At 52.1% G+C, this 13,185-nt stretch overlaps 1 protein-coding gene across 2 annotated transcripts; it reads right to left on the bottom strand.

The window, feature by feature from the left end:
* Positions 1 to 913: 913 nt before the first annotated feature.
* On the bottom strand, positions 914 to 7,748 carry MOB3C (MOB kinase activator 3C; the record flags this gene model as incomplete). Of its 2 annotated transcripts, XM_081088099.1 has the most annotated exons (4): positions 7,570 to 7,727; positions 3,780 to 4,247; positions 1,289 to 1,491; positions 914 to 943 (listed from the first exon to the last, which is right to left on the bottom strand). In XM_081088099.1, exons 2-4 carry the CDS (start codon positions 4,195 to 4,197, stop codon positions 914 to 916), a joined length of 651 nt encoding a protein of 216 aa, XP_080944225.1. In that variant the 5' UTR covers positions 4,198 to 4,247; positions 7,570 to 7,727. The 2 variants fall into 2 exon arrangements, with proteins under 2 accessions (XP_080944225.1, XP_080944224.1); XM_081088098.1 differs by lacking the exon at positions 914 to 943 and having other exon boundaries at positions 1,144 to 1,491; positions 7,570 to 7,748.
* Positions 7,749 to 13,185: the final 5,437 nt, after the last annotated feature.

Raw genomic sequence — 13,185 nt, 5'->3', positions numbered from 1 at the left:
GGCCAGAGGGATCACCCCTTACCCCCAGGAGGCTGTCTATAATCAGGCCTTTCTGGAGGCAGAGGGCTGAGTGAAATGCTAGTTGTTGGGCATCCCTGGCTGAGCAATCAGAACCTGTGTCTGTGGTGGGCCAGGGATTTAGGTACCCAGGGCAATGCTCCCCTTTCTACCTCCCCACAGTTCCCCAAAATTCATGCTGATGGAAAAAGATAGCCTAGAAGTTTCAAACATAGAGCTATACCCACCTACAACCACATATTGTACTTACACATTATCAGACACACCGAGAGGGGACAGTGAATTGTCATCACTCCTACAGTGATCATGGTCTGATGGTCCCAATCTCTCCTCCTCTTCCTCCCTCATTCCTTTGTTCCTTCCATCCATCCATCTGCCTAACATTTATGAGGTCCCACTATGTGCCAGGGAGGGTAGGGTCAAAGGTGGCTGGCTCTCACAGACGCTCTCCACAGTCAAAATCACACACACACACACACACACACACACACACACACACACAGTGCTCACTCACACACAGGCTGCTCACTCTTGTACCTTTCTTGCCAGCATCTCACCCACATCCACATTGCCCAGTTAGGCTTGGGAACCACCACGAAAAGGTCAAGTGTCAGAGTGGAAACCCTCTAGCCTACCCCATCCCTAGACTTCATGTCAGAGGTTAGGTCCTCCTTTCCTCCTGTTTGCCCACATTTAAATCCTCCCTTTCTCCACTCACAAGCAGTCAGGGGACATATGGGCAAACTCCTGAGAACCAGAAGTCCAGGGACTTTGGGTGTGTGGAGGGGTCCCAGGGCCTTCAGGTTCCTCTGCCACCAGACTCCTGAGGGTCCCCCTCCTCAGCCACTCTATATTCAGACGATCATCTGATGAGCAACAGTGTCCAGGTCTAGGCTCAGTGACAGATCCGCTCTGTCATCTCCCTCTGCAGAGACACAAGGTGGGGGTGAGAGTGGGGGTGGGGTGAGGAATGGGAGTCAGTCAGAGCTTAACCTGCCAGGCAGCCCCCACCCAAACCATAGGACCTGCCTGCTCTTCTGCCTAAACTTGGCCCCTTCCCTCCTCCCACCCCAACTCCAGGCTACAGATCTGGATTTGTAAACTGAAACTCGAACACATTCTCTATGAAAGTACAGAATCATTGTTAAATGAATTGTCTTCTCCTAATTTACCCACTTGGGTATTGGATTTTCTTAGTACAGGTAGACTTTGGATCTGAAAACTCAGAGGCTAGCGCTGGTAGGGGCGGGTTGTGGGGGCTTGGCCTCACCAGTGGCTCCAGCTCCCGCTGGTCCACCAGGCTGAACTCTCGGATGAAATAGTAGAAGTGCTTGTAGCAGGTGTTGACGTGTGCCTCGGCCCCCATGCTGAGGATGCTGTCGAAGTGGTGGATGTAGACATGGACAAAGACTCGAAAGAGGCGGGTCAGGATCTTGGTGCAGACCTGCTGGAAGTTCTTGGGAAAGGGGACTCCTAGGGGGATGGGGAGGGGCAGAAGTGAGGGGGATCAGAATCCTGGTATGAAACCCTACCCAGCCCTGCCTGCCCTCCCACATACAGGCAGCTTTGGCCAGGATGGCCTCTTCCCTAGCACACTTCCCTGTGGGAGACAGAGAGAGAGCGTGATTTGCTTTCCCCCATACTTCCCTTTTTAAGAAGCACAACTCTGATTTGCTTCTGTTCTACTGAAATATAAATTATCTTCCGCCTTTTCCCTTGACGCTGAGAAGGACTCTGCCACCTGGTTGGAGGTCACTGAACAACCCTTCTTAGAGTATGATGAAAGGAAGTAATGCCTCAACGCTCCCCAGAAATATATGCATCTATAGAGGTGCTCTCACAAGACACCTTTGGATAAAATTCCAAGGGAAGCTCATCAACATCTGGGGTCCATTTTTAAAAACATGGGCCTTCATAATTAAGTCCTAACTTCCCAGCATGGTCCCTGCTTAAGGCCTTTCAGGATTCTGGCCTCCCTCTCCAACCCCACCATGGATCCTTCCTCTTTACAACATACACAGTGCAGTCCCCAGACCCCTAATCCTGAGAATTACTAAGGCTTCAAGAACTAGTTCAGATATCTCTCACTCCTTCAAATTTTCAATAGCACTCTTCCATCTGTGAGCCAGGCCATGTGCTGGGCCTTTTGCACCTTTTGCCTGGTATGATAGCCATCCTAGATGTGATAAAATGGAGGTGCATAAAGTTGGAGCCACTTGCCCGAGGCCACACAACTATTAATTAGTACTGACTGGAGGCAGGATTCAAACCCTGTCTGCACTGCACTGAAGCATCCCTCTGAGATAAATGCCACAGACTCCGCTCAAGAAGAGCTCTAGGGTCCAGCAGTGTGGCCCAGTGGTTGAGTATTGAACTATGAACCCGGAGGTCAAGGTTTGATTTCTGGTCAGGGCACATACCCAGGTTGTGGGTTCAATTCCCAGTAGGAGACGAGCGGGAGGCAGCTGATCAATGATTCTCTCTCATCATTGATGTTTCCATCTCTCTCTCTGTTCCTCTCTGAGATCAATAAAAATATATTTAAAAAAGAAGAGCTCTAGAGCCTGTGAAAAAGACACAGTTTCCTATAGTCCCCCATGCTCAGGGTGGAAATCTTGGTGGCCATGTGCGCTTCTCTGCCATCCCAGGGTTAAGGCACAGACATCTGGGGTCTCATAAGCCCGGGGGTTAAGGCTAGAAGGGAATAAGAGCCCAGATACAGGCCCACACTGGCCCACCCCACTCCACAGATCCCTTCTCCTTCCTCACTTTCTCAGGAAGGGTTGAGCCCTGCCTCTCCATGAGCCCTTCTAGGCCCAGTCCAGGTTCCTCAGACTTGTCCTGCCTATCTAGACTTGGGGCCCAGGCCCCAAGAGACCCGAGTCGCAGTCCTGAATGCTCCTGACTCAGTGCACTATCCCTCTCTTGGCCTAGGTTTCCTCCTGTGTGATATGAAGATACCCACTGTTGGGCATGATAGTGCAGGAAATGACAGGCCACCAGCTGGGGAGGGGCCTAGGGCATTGAATTGTGACTCAGTGCTCAGCATTCAGACTTCTCTCCTCTGGGCTTGACACCCTGCCACACCCACCTCTGATTCCCAAAGCCTTGAGGCCAGGTGGGGGTGGGGCTGCTGTGATGAACACAGTGTCATGCCAACACCCCTTCTTGATGCCCTTGGGTGGGGAAGCAGGGCCAGGGTGACATCACTCTCTCCCTTACCCACCCTTATCCGCCCAGGCTGCCCAGCTGAGATAAGAAAAGTCTCCACAGCTTGGAGCTCTGCCTTTAGAGCTCCCTGAGGTGGAAATACTGTCAGCACATCCAATCTCCACCCCCTCCCCTTCTGGGGACCGGAGTCAGAGGGAACTCCCAGGAGGCTGCAAGTCAGATCAACACAAGGAGGGTAACCTGTTAGGAGCACCTTGAGGCACCTCTTCTGGAAGGTTCTGAGGATCATAGTGGTCTCCCCAGGGTGGTCCCTGGAGGGGAACTCAAGCTTTAGACAAGGAGAACCCCAAACTGGGAGTCAGGCCGTCTGAAATTGAGATGCCTGATCTTCACAAGCAGACATTGAACCCCTCAGAGCCTGTTTCCTCTTTTACAAAATGGGGATGAAAATTACACAAACACATACACACACACACACACACACACACACACACTCCACAGAATTCCTACATCAAACTAAATGCCGCATCTGTGAAATGGGCTCCAGTGGCTCCCTCCCTCCCTGGCAGGCCTGACCAGGTGGCACTCACCAACTCGAGTGGGAAAGACATCCTCATCGTTGATGAGGCCCTCAATCCAGTCCATGAGTAAGGCCATGTAACGTGGTGCCGAGAGCTTGGCTGGCCGCCGGTACTGCCGCTCGTCCTGCCAGCGGTACTCGTAGCGGGGCCCTCCAGCCATCACCGGGCAGCTGGTCTCGCTGCAGCGCTCAGCCATGGTGCCATAGATGAGGTTGATGCGGTTAAAGAAGTCCACCACGTGCACGGCGATCCAGTCGTCAATATTCTCGCCCGGTGGCAGCCTCACCACACTGCGCAGGTCCAGGCCGGACTTAAGCGATGCCTGTGCCTTCTTGTACAGCTCAAAGCGCTGTGTGCCTGGCTCGAAGCGCTTCCGCGGCCGGAAAGTCTTGTCCTTGGCAAACACCTGCTTCAGGCACAGGGCCATGGCCAGGCTGGGCGAGGGACGGGTGTCCAGGGGAAGGACCTGCGGATGCCCTGCCAGAGCCAAGGGCATGGAAGAGCATGGTGGTCAGGTTCTTACCAAATGTGCTTTGACTTCCCAACACATCATTCCCCCTCACCTCTCAGCTTTTGGCCCATCTCAGCAGCCTCTTCGAATTCTAAATCTTCCTCATCCCCTTGGTCCAGCACCCTGCTCTGTTCCCAGGCTGTCCTATCTCCCCTGTCCAGTGCCACAGCCCTGCCTTCTTATTCTGTTTCCTCTCCATATTCATTGCATCTCACAGAGGGCTGGGCCTCGGATCCAAACAGGTGCTCCTTAGACTTGCTGTTGACCAGTAAAGAGGTGACAGAGGCTTCCTGCCGGCCCTGGACAAGATGACCTCTGGGGGCCCCACAGGCCACCTGGTGCAGCGTGGGAGAGCCTGGCGGCATTGTGCTGGGGGTAGGGGGAGGGCCCCTCCCCCTCCCCCCCCCCCCCCCCCCCCGCCCCACTTCAGCTTCCTCTGGGATATCTTATAGTTCATCCGGCCGGCTACCAGCCACCGGGGATTCCCAGAGAGCAGGAGGGACTTTTCTACCAAAAATGTCCTTTCCTGTTATTACCCTGAAAGAGGGAAAGCCCTTATATGGCCAGCTGGGTGGCTTGTGAGTGGCTGGAGGAGAGGGGGTGGTAGCAGGTCTGGAAGGGCACCACCTCCTCCAACAGCAGTTGGAGATCCTTCCCCCCAAGCCAGCCTCCTCTTGCGGAAATCCCTACAGGCCCCTCCCCCTGCACCTGCTATGCAGTAGACATTCCTAGAGCACCCACTATGTGCCTGGAACTGGAAGGTAGGAATGCAGTCAGATCTACCCAGCTGGGCCCATCTAGAATTCATATGAATTTGCTTTGCCTTTTAGAACTGAAGAATCCCAGACTCAGAACAGACCTTGGGGACAGCAATCAGAGCCCCAAGCTTGCAGGCGCAAGTCCTGGGTTATAGGCCAGCACCACCATGACTGTAGTAGGTAGGCATGGACTTGGCCCATGCAACTTCCTGAGTCACTCCGATATAGTCCACGTTACTGTGACTCTCGAGGTAGGCTCTTTCCTCCTCTGTGAGTCTGTGAGCTCTTGAGAAATGCAGACCTAGGTTCCTACTGAGACAAATTTAGCCACAAACTGAGCACTGACCCTGACCCCAGACTGAGTACTAAGGCTGAGTATAGGCCAAGCACTGAGCTCTGGCTCCAGGTTGAACTCTGACCTGATCTTGACCCTGGTCAGTGGGGGTGCTGACTCCCGTCCTAGACTGAGGCTTGAATATAGCCACAAACAAAACCTCAGAGCTGACATTGGAGCATTTTTCCTTTCTCATGTCCCTAGTAATACTGGGACGGGACTGGGGAAGGAGGATGGGGAAAAGGTGACACTGGATGTGACCAAAGGCACTGTAAATATGGGCTGGGGGAGGTGTCATGTCAGGCAATAAGTCAAGCTAGTGGAGAAGTTCGGAACAGGGGTTCTTTGTTGTAACAACAACAGTCAGGCAAAGAAGGACAGTCAAATAAAATGAGAGGAACTTGGAGACTCCATCCCCTGCCCCCCACCTTCTCACCCAAAGGAGTCCCCAGCATGGGACCTGAGCTTCCTGACCCAAGGGCAGGTGCCTTCCATGCTTCACGTGTTACCTGCATTCTAAACTCTGCTTGGGCAGGTGCTTCCAAAATCTCTCACAGTGCAATCAGGTGGGGTTCCTGGGCTCTTTACCTTCGCCCAGTTCCCTTTACTGACTGTTAGCAACAGACCCTCACTCTGGCATTCAACACCTTACCCTACCTTTCCTGCCCAACCACGCTGGGCTTGTTGCTGATCCCTGAGCATGCCCCTCACTCCTGTCTCTGAATCTTCACACCCCTCCACCCCCACGCCCAGCCTAGGGCAGGGCCTGGCACATGGTCAATGCTCAGGCTTTAAGGAAAGTTTAAACTCAAGAATCTTAGGGTTCTTGGAGGGAAGGCAGGCGTGGATGGGTGGGAAGAGATTAACCAAAGAATATATATACATTTATGCATAACCTATGGACACAGACAATAATGTGGTGAAGACCTGGGGTTGGGGAAAGGGGTGGGCTAGAAGGGGTCCAAGGGGGAAAAAGGGTACATTTGTATAACTTCCAACATTAAAGGTAAGTTAAAAAAAAAAAAAAAGAATCTTAGGGTTGAAATAGCCCTGAGAAATCAACTGACCCAACCCACTTCTTAAACAGATGGGAAGTATGAGGCCCAGAAAGGGGACTTGAGGGCCTTCATTCGCACAGCAAGTTACAGGCAGAGGATCTCCAAGGGCAGAACTGGGAACTGGGATAAGGTGGGGTGCGGCCCAAGACAAGAATAAAAGACCATTTTCCTACACTGGCTGCACTAGCTGGTCCCTGGTCTGGCGGAGAGAAGGGGAGAGGAGGGGAGTGGAGGGAGAGGGGAAGCATCTTCCCACCAGTTAGACCACCTAATTCCTGTTCCAACACGCTGAGCCTCCCCACTGCCCCGCAGCAACTTGGGTGTCCTGACCAGTGGGCTAGAGTCCCACCTTACCTCCAGGCCTGGGTCTTTCCCAGGAAAAGGTAAGCCTGCCAGTGGGAGGATGGGTAGGTGCCCTCTCTCCATGCCACTTGATTCTCCTCACTTGCCACTCCAAAACCTTCCTGAGTTCCCATCCCTCACAGAACCTTGGTTCCCTCCCTGAATCAAAACTATTGCCCCTCTTAGCCCTACTTCCCAATGCTGTGTCCTGTTACTCCTGAGGTGGCCAGTGATGGCTCACAGCCTGGGTGGGCATCTGGGCTGCCCAAAGGAAGACCACAGAGGAACACTTCCTGTTTCTGACACAGCCCCCTGCCAGGGCCACACCTGCCACTCCTCAGGCTGAACCTAGAACCCAGCCTAGAGCTGTGGGAAAGGCGTGGGGGCGGAGGGGGCTCCCTGCAGGGCAGAGATCCAAGAGGAAAGTCGGGGTGAGGCTCCGTGCTCTGTGCAGAGCCTGCAGAGTCCCCGCAACGCTCAGCCACCCAAGCCCACCCTTTGGCCGTCGGTCTCCTCCACCTCTCTCCTGCCCAACTGCCAGAGAGCCCGGTCGTAGGACCCAGAGGGGCAGGCCAGACATTTCCGCTCCCGAGGACACGCCCCCTCAAACACTGGCACCCCCAAACCCCGACTTTCGACTTTCGCTGCTCGGACCCGGACGGAGGACTGTGGCCAGCCTGCCTTCGGGCAGAGGTCGCCCCCGACGGCGCCACGCCCGGACGGCGGAAGAAATGAAAGTGGAAGCAAGGCTGAGTCGTGGCCCCGGCCGGGGCGTGCGGGCGCGGGGATCACTCACGGGTCCGCCTCGGTGGATGAGAGCGAGTCCTCGCCTGGCCGCGGGTCACAGCCCCAGCGCGCTGGCCGGTCCTCTCCCCCCGCGGGTCCCCGGGTCTGTCCACCGGCCTGCCCAGCCGGGCTGCGGTCGCTCTATCGCCCCGGAGGCAACGCCAGCTCCTCCCCGGGCCTCCGGCCGCGCGCTGTGGCCAAGGGGCGGGGAAGGGGCGGGGAGTGGGGACCCTCCCCCTCAGTGCACGCGCGCACTGTCGCCTTTCCGGAAAGTCTGTATCGCGCTCCCAACTTCTCGTCGGGCAAACTGCGTGTCTGCTTACACTTCTGCCAAAGAGGCAGCCTCAGCATTCTCCGCTGTAAAATGGGGACAAGTTCAGCTTTTGTCTGGAGCAGAAACAAAGGCGCTGCTAGATAATGGTGGTTTTCTTGCTCTCCCCGAATCGCGTGTGTTGCACTTGTGCCTGAACTCACTAAGGGATCAGTTCTGCCCTATCCACTTCCATACCCTCAGCTCTTGGCATATTGCCTGGCACACAGCAGGCACATAGTCCCATTTACTGAATGAATGAATGAATGAATGAATGAATGAATGAATGAACGAATGCCTCAGGACACATGAGTGAGTCTCTCACTGAGAGGACTGGCCCTGAAGATGCTCAGATCACAGATTTTCACCTTCCCCACCAGGGCTGGGGTTCTTGCTCAGACCTGGCTGGTTCTCCTCACTCCTTACCTGAAATCACTGTTTCCCACCGCCAGACGTTTGTTCTAGCTGTTCCATTTGAATGTCTTCTTTCCCTCCTTCCTTTCAACCAAATCCAAACCCTTCAGACTTGACTGTTCTTCCTACTTTTCTACCTGGGTCCCTTCCCTGAGGGCACACCGAGATCCCACACCAGCATCTAATCACAAGTGGGCCCCAGGAGGAGGGACCAGGTGGCTGCCTTGGGATGGCAGGGAAGGTTGGAGGCCTAGAGTGGGAGGGCCAAGGCAGACGCATAGGCTGCGGAAGGCATATACTGTGGCACAGAGGCTTCCTGGGCTCCCCTGTGTCTGGATCTTCTGCTTGCTCCATGGATGGCATGACAACACGCTGGATCATGAATCTCAGTTCATAGAACTGAAGGTTCGTTCTTTTGTTGAGCACCTATTTTTGTCCCCATCTAACGTCATTTGCTGTACCTCTTGCTGGGGTTTCCTGGGTCCTTAACTCTATCTCAAACCCCTACAAATATTTGCATGCTTTAGTATACGCAGAAGAGATTCAAATCTAGTCCTTTGTTTGATACCCTATTTAATCCCCTGTATTAAGCATGACTGTGCTGAGAGCAGGGCATCAGGTGAGGAAGCTGCTCCAGTTCCTGACCTCAGCTGACAACAGGCCAGCAAGGGGACAACACACAGAAATCACACAAGGTCAGAGCTCAGTCATCCAGAAGTGAGAGCATGGTTACAGACTGATGGGGAGCACTTTGTGAGAGTAGTTAACTGCAGGAAACACATGGAACACCCAAATTGGGCATTTTGAAGAGAGTTTAAAGAAGGCAATATTTAGAGGTATAGTCAGGGTACAAGGAAACCACACGGATAGAGTATCACCAAAGGGCTAGCAAGAGCAGCCTTTTGATGTCCACCCTAGGCTGAAGCTGCCACCCCTAGCTGAGAGGTGCTGGGAGGGAGCTGTCCAAGTGGGAGCTATGAGGAGGGAGCTGCTGACTGGAGCTGTGGCCTAAGCTCCAGGGGCATAACCCACTCACAGCAAACATACTGCAAAGGACTGGGGGTCTAAAGGGCCTTCCCCACCTCCCTTCCTCTGACTTCTGGGCAGGTCTCCCCATTGGCCAATTCCTACTCTTGAAGGCAAGGGGCAGGGAACCTGTTGACCCACCTACAGAAGTCAGCCTCCTAGAGAGAGAGAGAGAGAGAGAGAGAGAGAGAGAGAGAGAGAGAGAGAGAGAGAGAGAGAGAGAGAGTGTGTGTTGGGGGGGCGGGGTTGGGAGGAGGCAATGGAAGGTACTTAGGATGTGGGTCAGGGACTTGGACTTACAGAGGAAACAGACTGCTATGTGCTTTTCTTATCACTCAGTTCTAAGTATTTCATCATTTCACTGTCATTTCCTCTTTAAGCCATGGATGATTGAGAAGTGTGTCTTAGCTTCTCAGCCTATGGGAGGTTTATGTTTCTCGTGCTGACTTCTAATTATGTTGCATTGTGGTTGGAGATCATGGTCTGTAAGATTCTTTGGAATGTGATGTGACTCCTTCTGTGGCTTTGCACATGGTCATTTGCTGTACCTCCAGCTGGGTTTTATAGGATGGCAGGGGTTTGCCTGGTGAAGAGTGAAACGCAGAGAATCTTACACTGTGGGAAAAATATCCATTTAGAAGGAACTTCAGAAGTTGCCAGCTCACCCACAGATGCCCAGTGTCTGCCCAATACTAGCTGACAGGTTGCAGGACTGGGAGAAGACAGAGATAGCCCAGGTCTCTCAAATGCCTTTCCCCCCTTCCTGTGGCTCTCAGTCTGGGCTAGAGAGATTCTTCAGGAGGCTCTGCTGGGGCTGAGAAGATCCAGACCTTTGGGAACAAGGTCCCAGCTTCACAATGTATTTAGCTCTGTGACTGGGTTACTCCTGTACTCCCTGATGGCATGCTGTAACTCTACAGGCACTGCTCCCTGCCACTGTGTCCTGCATATGATAAGTGGCTCAAATAAGGCCCCTGTCTCTGAAGCGTGGTGGGGACCACTGAGAACCTGGCTGAGGACATACTCTTCTCCACTGCAAGAACATGACTCCTCGTGGGGAGCTCCATGGCAGGGGGTGGTATCCAGACCTGGGCTCCTGCCCTGCCCTGTGTCTCTAGGAAAGCCCTGTCCTTCTTTGGGCCTCAGTTTCCCCCGTCTGCACCACAAAAGCATCTTCCAGCCAGACCATTCCAAGTGCCTTATCAGGACAAGCTTCCTGCTCTTGCCCCTGTGAGCCTGTTACCTGTGACTCCACTGATACAGAGGAGTCTCTCCCTGGGGACTTCCCAGTCCCTCCTATGCCAGGAAAGTTTCCCCATACCCACACTCCTCTCAGAATGAGCTACAGCACCCCCAGAGCACCCCTCAGGCTTCTGGAAACTCCAATGAGGAAACCTGGCCAGAATCAGAGGAAGGGAGGTGGGGGAGGCCCCTTTAGACCCCCAGTCCTTTGCAGTATGATTGCTCCTGAAGCTTAGGCCACAGCTCCAGTGGAGGAGCCGGATGGGGCCCACCTTCTCCTCAATCTCCCAAGAAAATGTTTCTATTTCAGCTCTGCCTTTTCCTGCCCAGAAGGCAGTATCTTTCATCCTGGCACATTTAGGAAAAAGCAAAGAATAGCCTCATTGCAAAAAGAGGAATTGAAGTTGGACTTCCTTTAGTTTGAAAGACAATGTTGAAAAGAATGTACATTAAAATTCTGTGCGACCTTGGACAAGGCATTTGTCCTCTCTGAGCCCATTTCCCCCTCTGTAAAATGGAAACCACAACAATACGTGCCCCACAGAAGAGCTGTGAGGGTCAGCAGAAGGCTGTGGTCAGTCTTTTGGGGGTGCTGCCTTCAAGTCTCAGCAGGCTCTTGTGTAGAAGAGGGGTGACCCCGTTCCTGTGGTCCTGGAAGACAAGGGGCAGTGACCAGGACAATATGAGAGGACACTTGATACATCAGGGCTGGCCAACCATGTAGCCTGGATGGCTGTACTCACTTCTTGGGGTGGGGGTGGGGAAAATGAATGTGTAAGCAAAGATGGCACAGCCCACTGTGACATGGGCTTTAGTCCCTCTGAAGAGCAGGAGGGCCCTCTTGAGCCTGAGAACCTCAGACTCAAGTGTTCTGTGCTCCCAGGTCCCTCTTCCCTCCCTGTTCCCTGCTCCCTGCTCCCTGCTCACCCCTTGAGTTGGAGGCATAGCCCTCACCTCTCCAGGTTTCAGGACTTCCATCTTGGATCTGTGGTGGAAGCCTGGTGTGCATAAGAGCCTTAGGATAATTTCTAACACCCTCCCCAACCTGACCTGACCTCCAACATAGCCGTGGTGGGCACTGTCCTCTACAGATGCATGCCCTCCAACCACTTGGGTTAGTTCTCATCTCAGGGCGGTCCCAGGAGTGGAGGTGATAGTTGGAGGTGAGGAGGGGAGGGAGGAGGAAGGGTCGGGGGTTAGAAGGTAGGCTGTGGTGACAGTTTGCCACTGTCCCAGGCTCAGCCTTCCATGGAACCCACCATGAAGCCTGCACAGGAAGTTCTGTCCAAGCCTGCTTCCTCTGCCACTGTGGTGCCTCCCTTTCAGGCCTCTCTTATAAGGCCTCTCTTATAGGGCTGCCTGCCTAGAGCATGACCCCCAGTTCAAACCCTCCTCAGGCTACTGCAGTCTGTGAGGGTCAGCACTTTTTGTGTTGGGTAACAGAGACTTGGGGTTCATTATACTATTTGTTTTACTTTAGTATATGTTTGAAAATTTCAACAATAAAAAGTTTCTTCCCTCTTCTCAGCATCCTTTCTCCCAGTGTTTTCAGTAATACCTGCCTTAGCCTCGTCATTGGGGGTGGGGATTCCTTACAGAAGACCATCTGATTCTGACCAAGCCTGGAGGTCTCTCAGTTTTAGGAGGGACTAGGAATAGAGGAAATCAGCAAATCCAGAATGACAAAAATTCTATAGGATGGATTCTGAACACATAAATGTCAAGAAAACAAAAGAGGTGAGGGAAAACCTGTAAGTTAAGAGTGACTTAATATGGGATACTACTCAGCAATAAAACAAACTGGCTATGGGGAGTTGTAGCAACTTGGATAATTGCAAAGGCATTGTGCTGAGTGACAAAATTTAATCTTAAAAGATTACATACTATATGATTTTATTATGTACATCCTCAAAATGACAAAATTATAGTGATGGAGAGCAGATCAGTGGTTGCCAGGAGTTAGGACTGAGGAGGAAAGTTTGACTATAAAGGTGTACATAGCACGAGGGACTTTCTTCTCTTGGTGATGGTATCCTGATTGTGGTTCCACAAACTTAAAATTTCATAGGACTATAAACAAAAGGAAAAAATAAAGAATGACTGCGTATAAAAGCTGGTGAAAACCAAAATAAAGTCTGTATTTATATTGTATGCATGTCAATTTCATGGTTTTGATAATTATGGCTATTGTATGTTACATTGGGGAAAGCTGAGTGAAGGGCACGTAGGAACTCTATTATTTTTGCAACTTCTATGTGAGCCTAAAATTATTTAAAAATAAGTTTAAAAATGACTTAGACATATCTAGTTGCAAGATATGTATCTTGTTTGGATCCTGATTTGAGCAAAACTGTAAAAAATTGGATAATTGGGGAAATTTGAATATGACTACACATTTGATAGTATTAAGGAATTACTGTTATTTAGGAATGTTTTGTGCTTTAAAAGTATTTAGCCTTTAGAAATATAAGCAGAGGTATGTATGGATTAAACAATACAATACCTGGGATTTGGAGGGAAAGTGGGTGGGGATCTAAATGAAACTAGATTATCATGTGTTGAAAATTTTTTGTTGGGTAATAGGGACTTGCGGTTCATTATACTATTGGGGATCAACTCGGGCATGTGCCCTGA

Source organism: Myotis nattereri, assembly GCF_964212035.1.
Source record: "Myotis nattereri genome assembly, chromosome: 3".
Lineage (NCBI taxonomy): Eukaryota > Metazoa > Chordata > Mammalia > Chiroptera > Vespertilionidae > Myotis > Myotis nattereri.
This window is presented reverse-complemented; position numbering and strand designations above follow the sequence as displayed.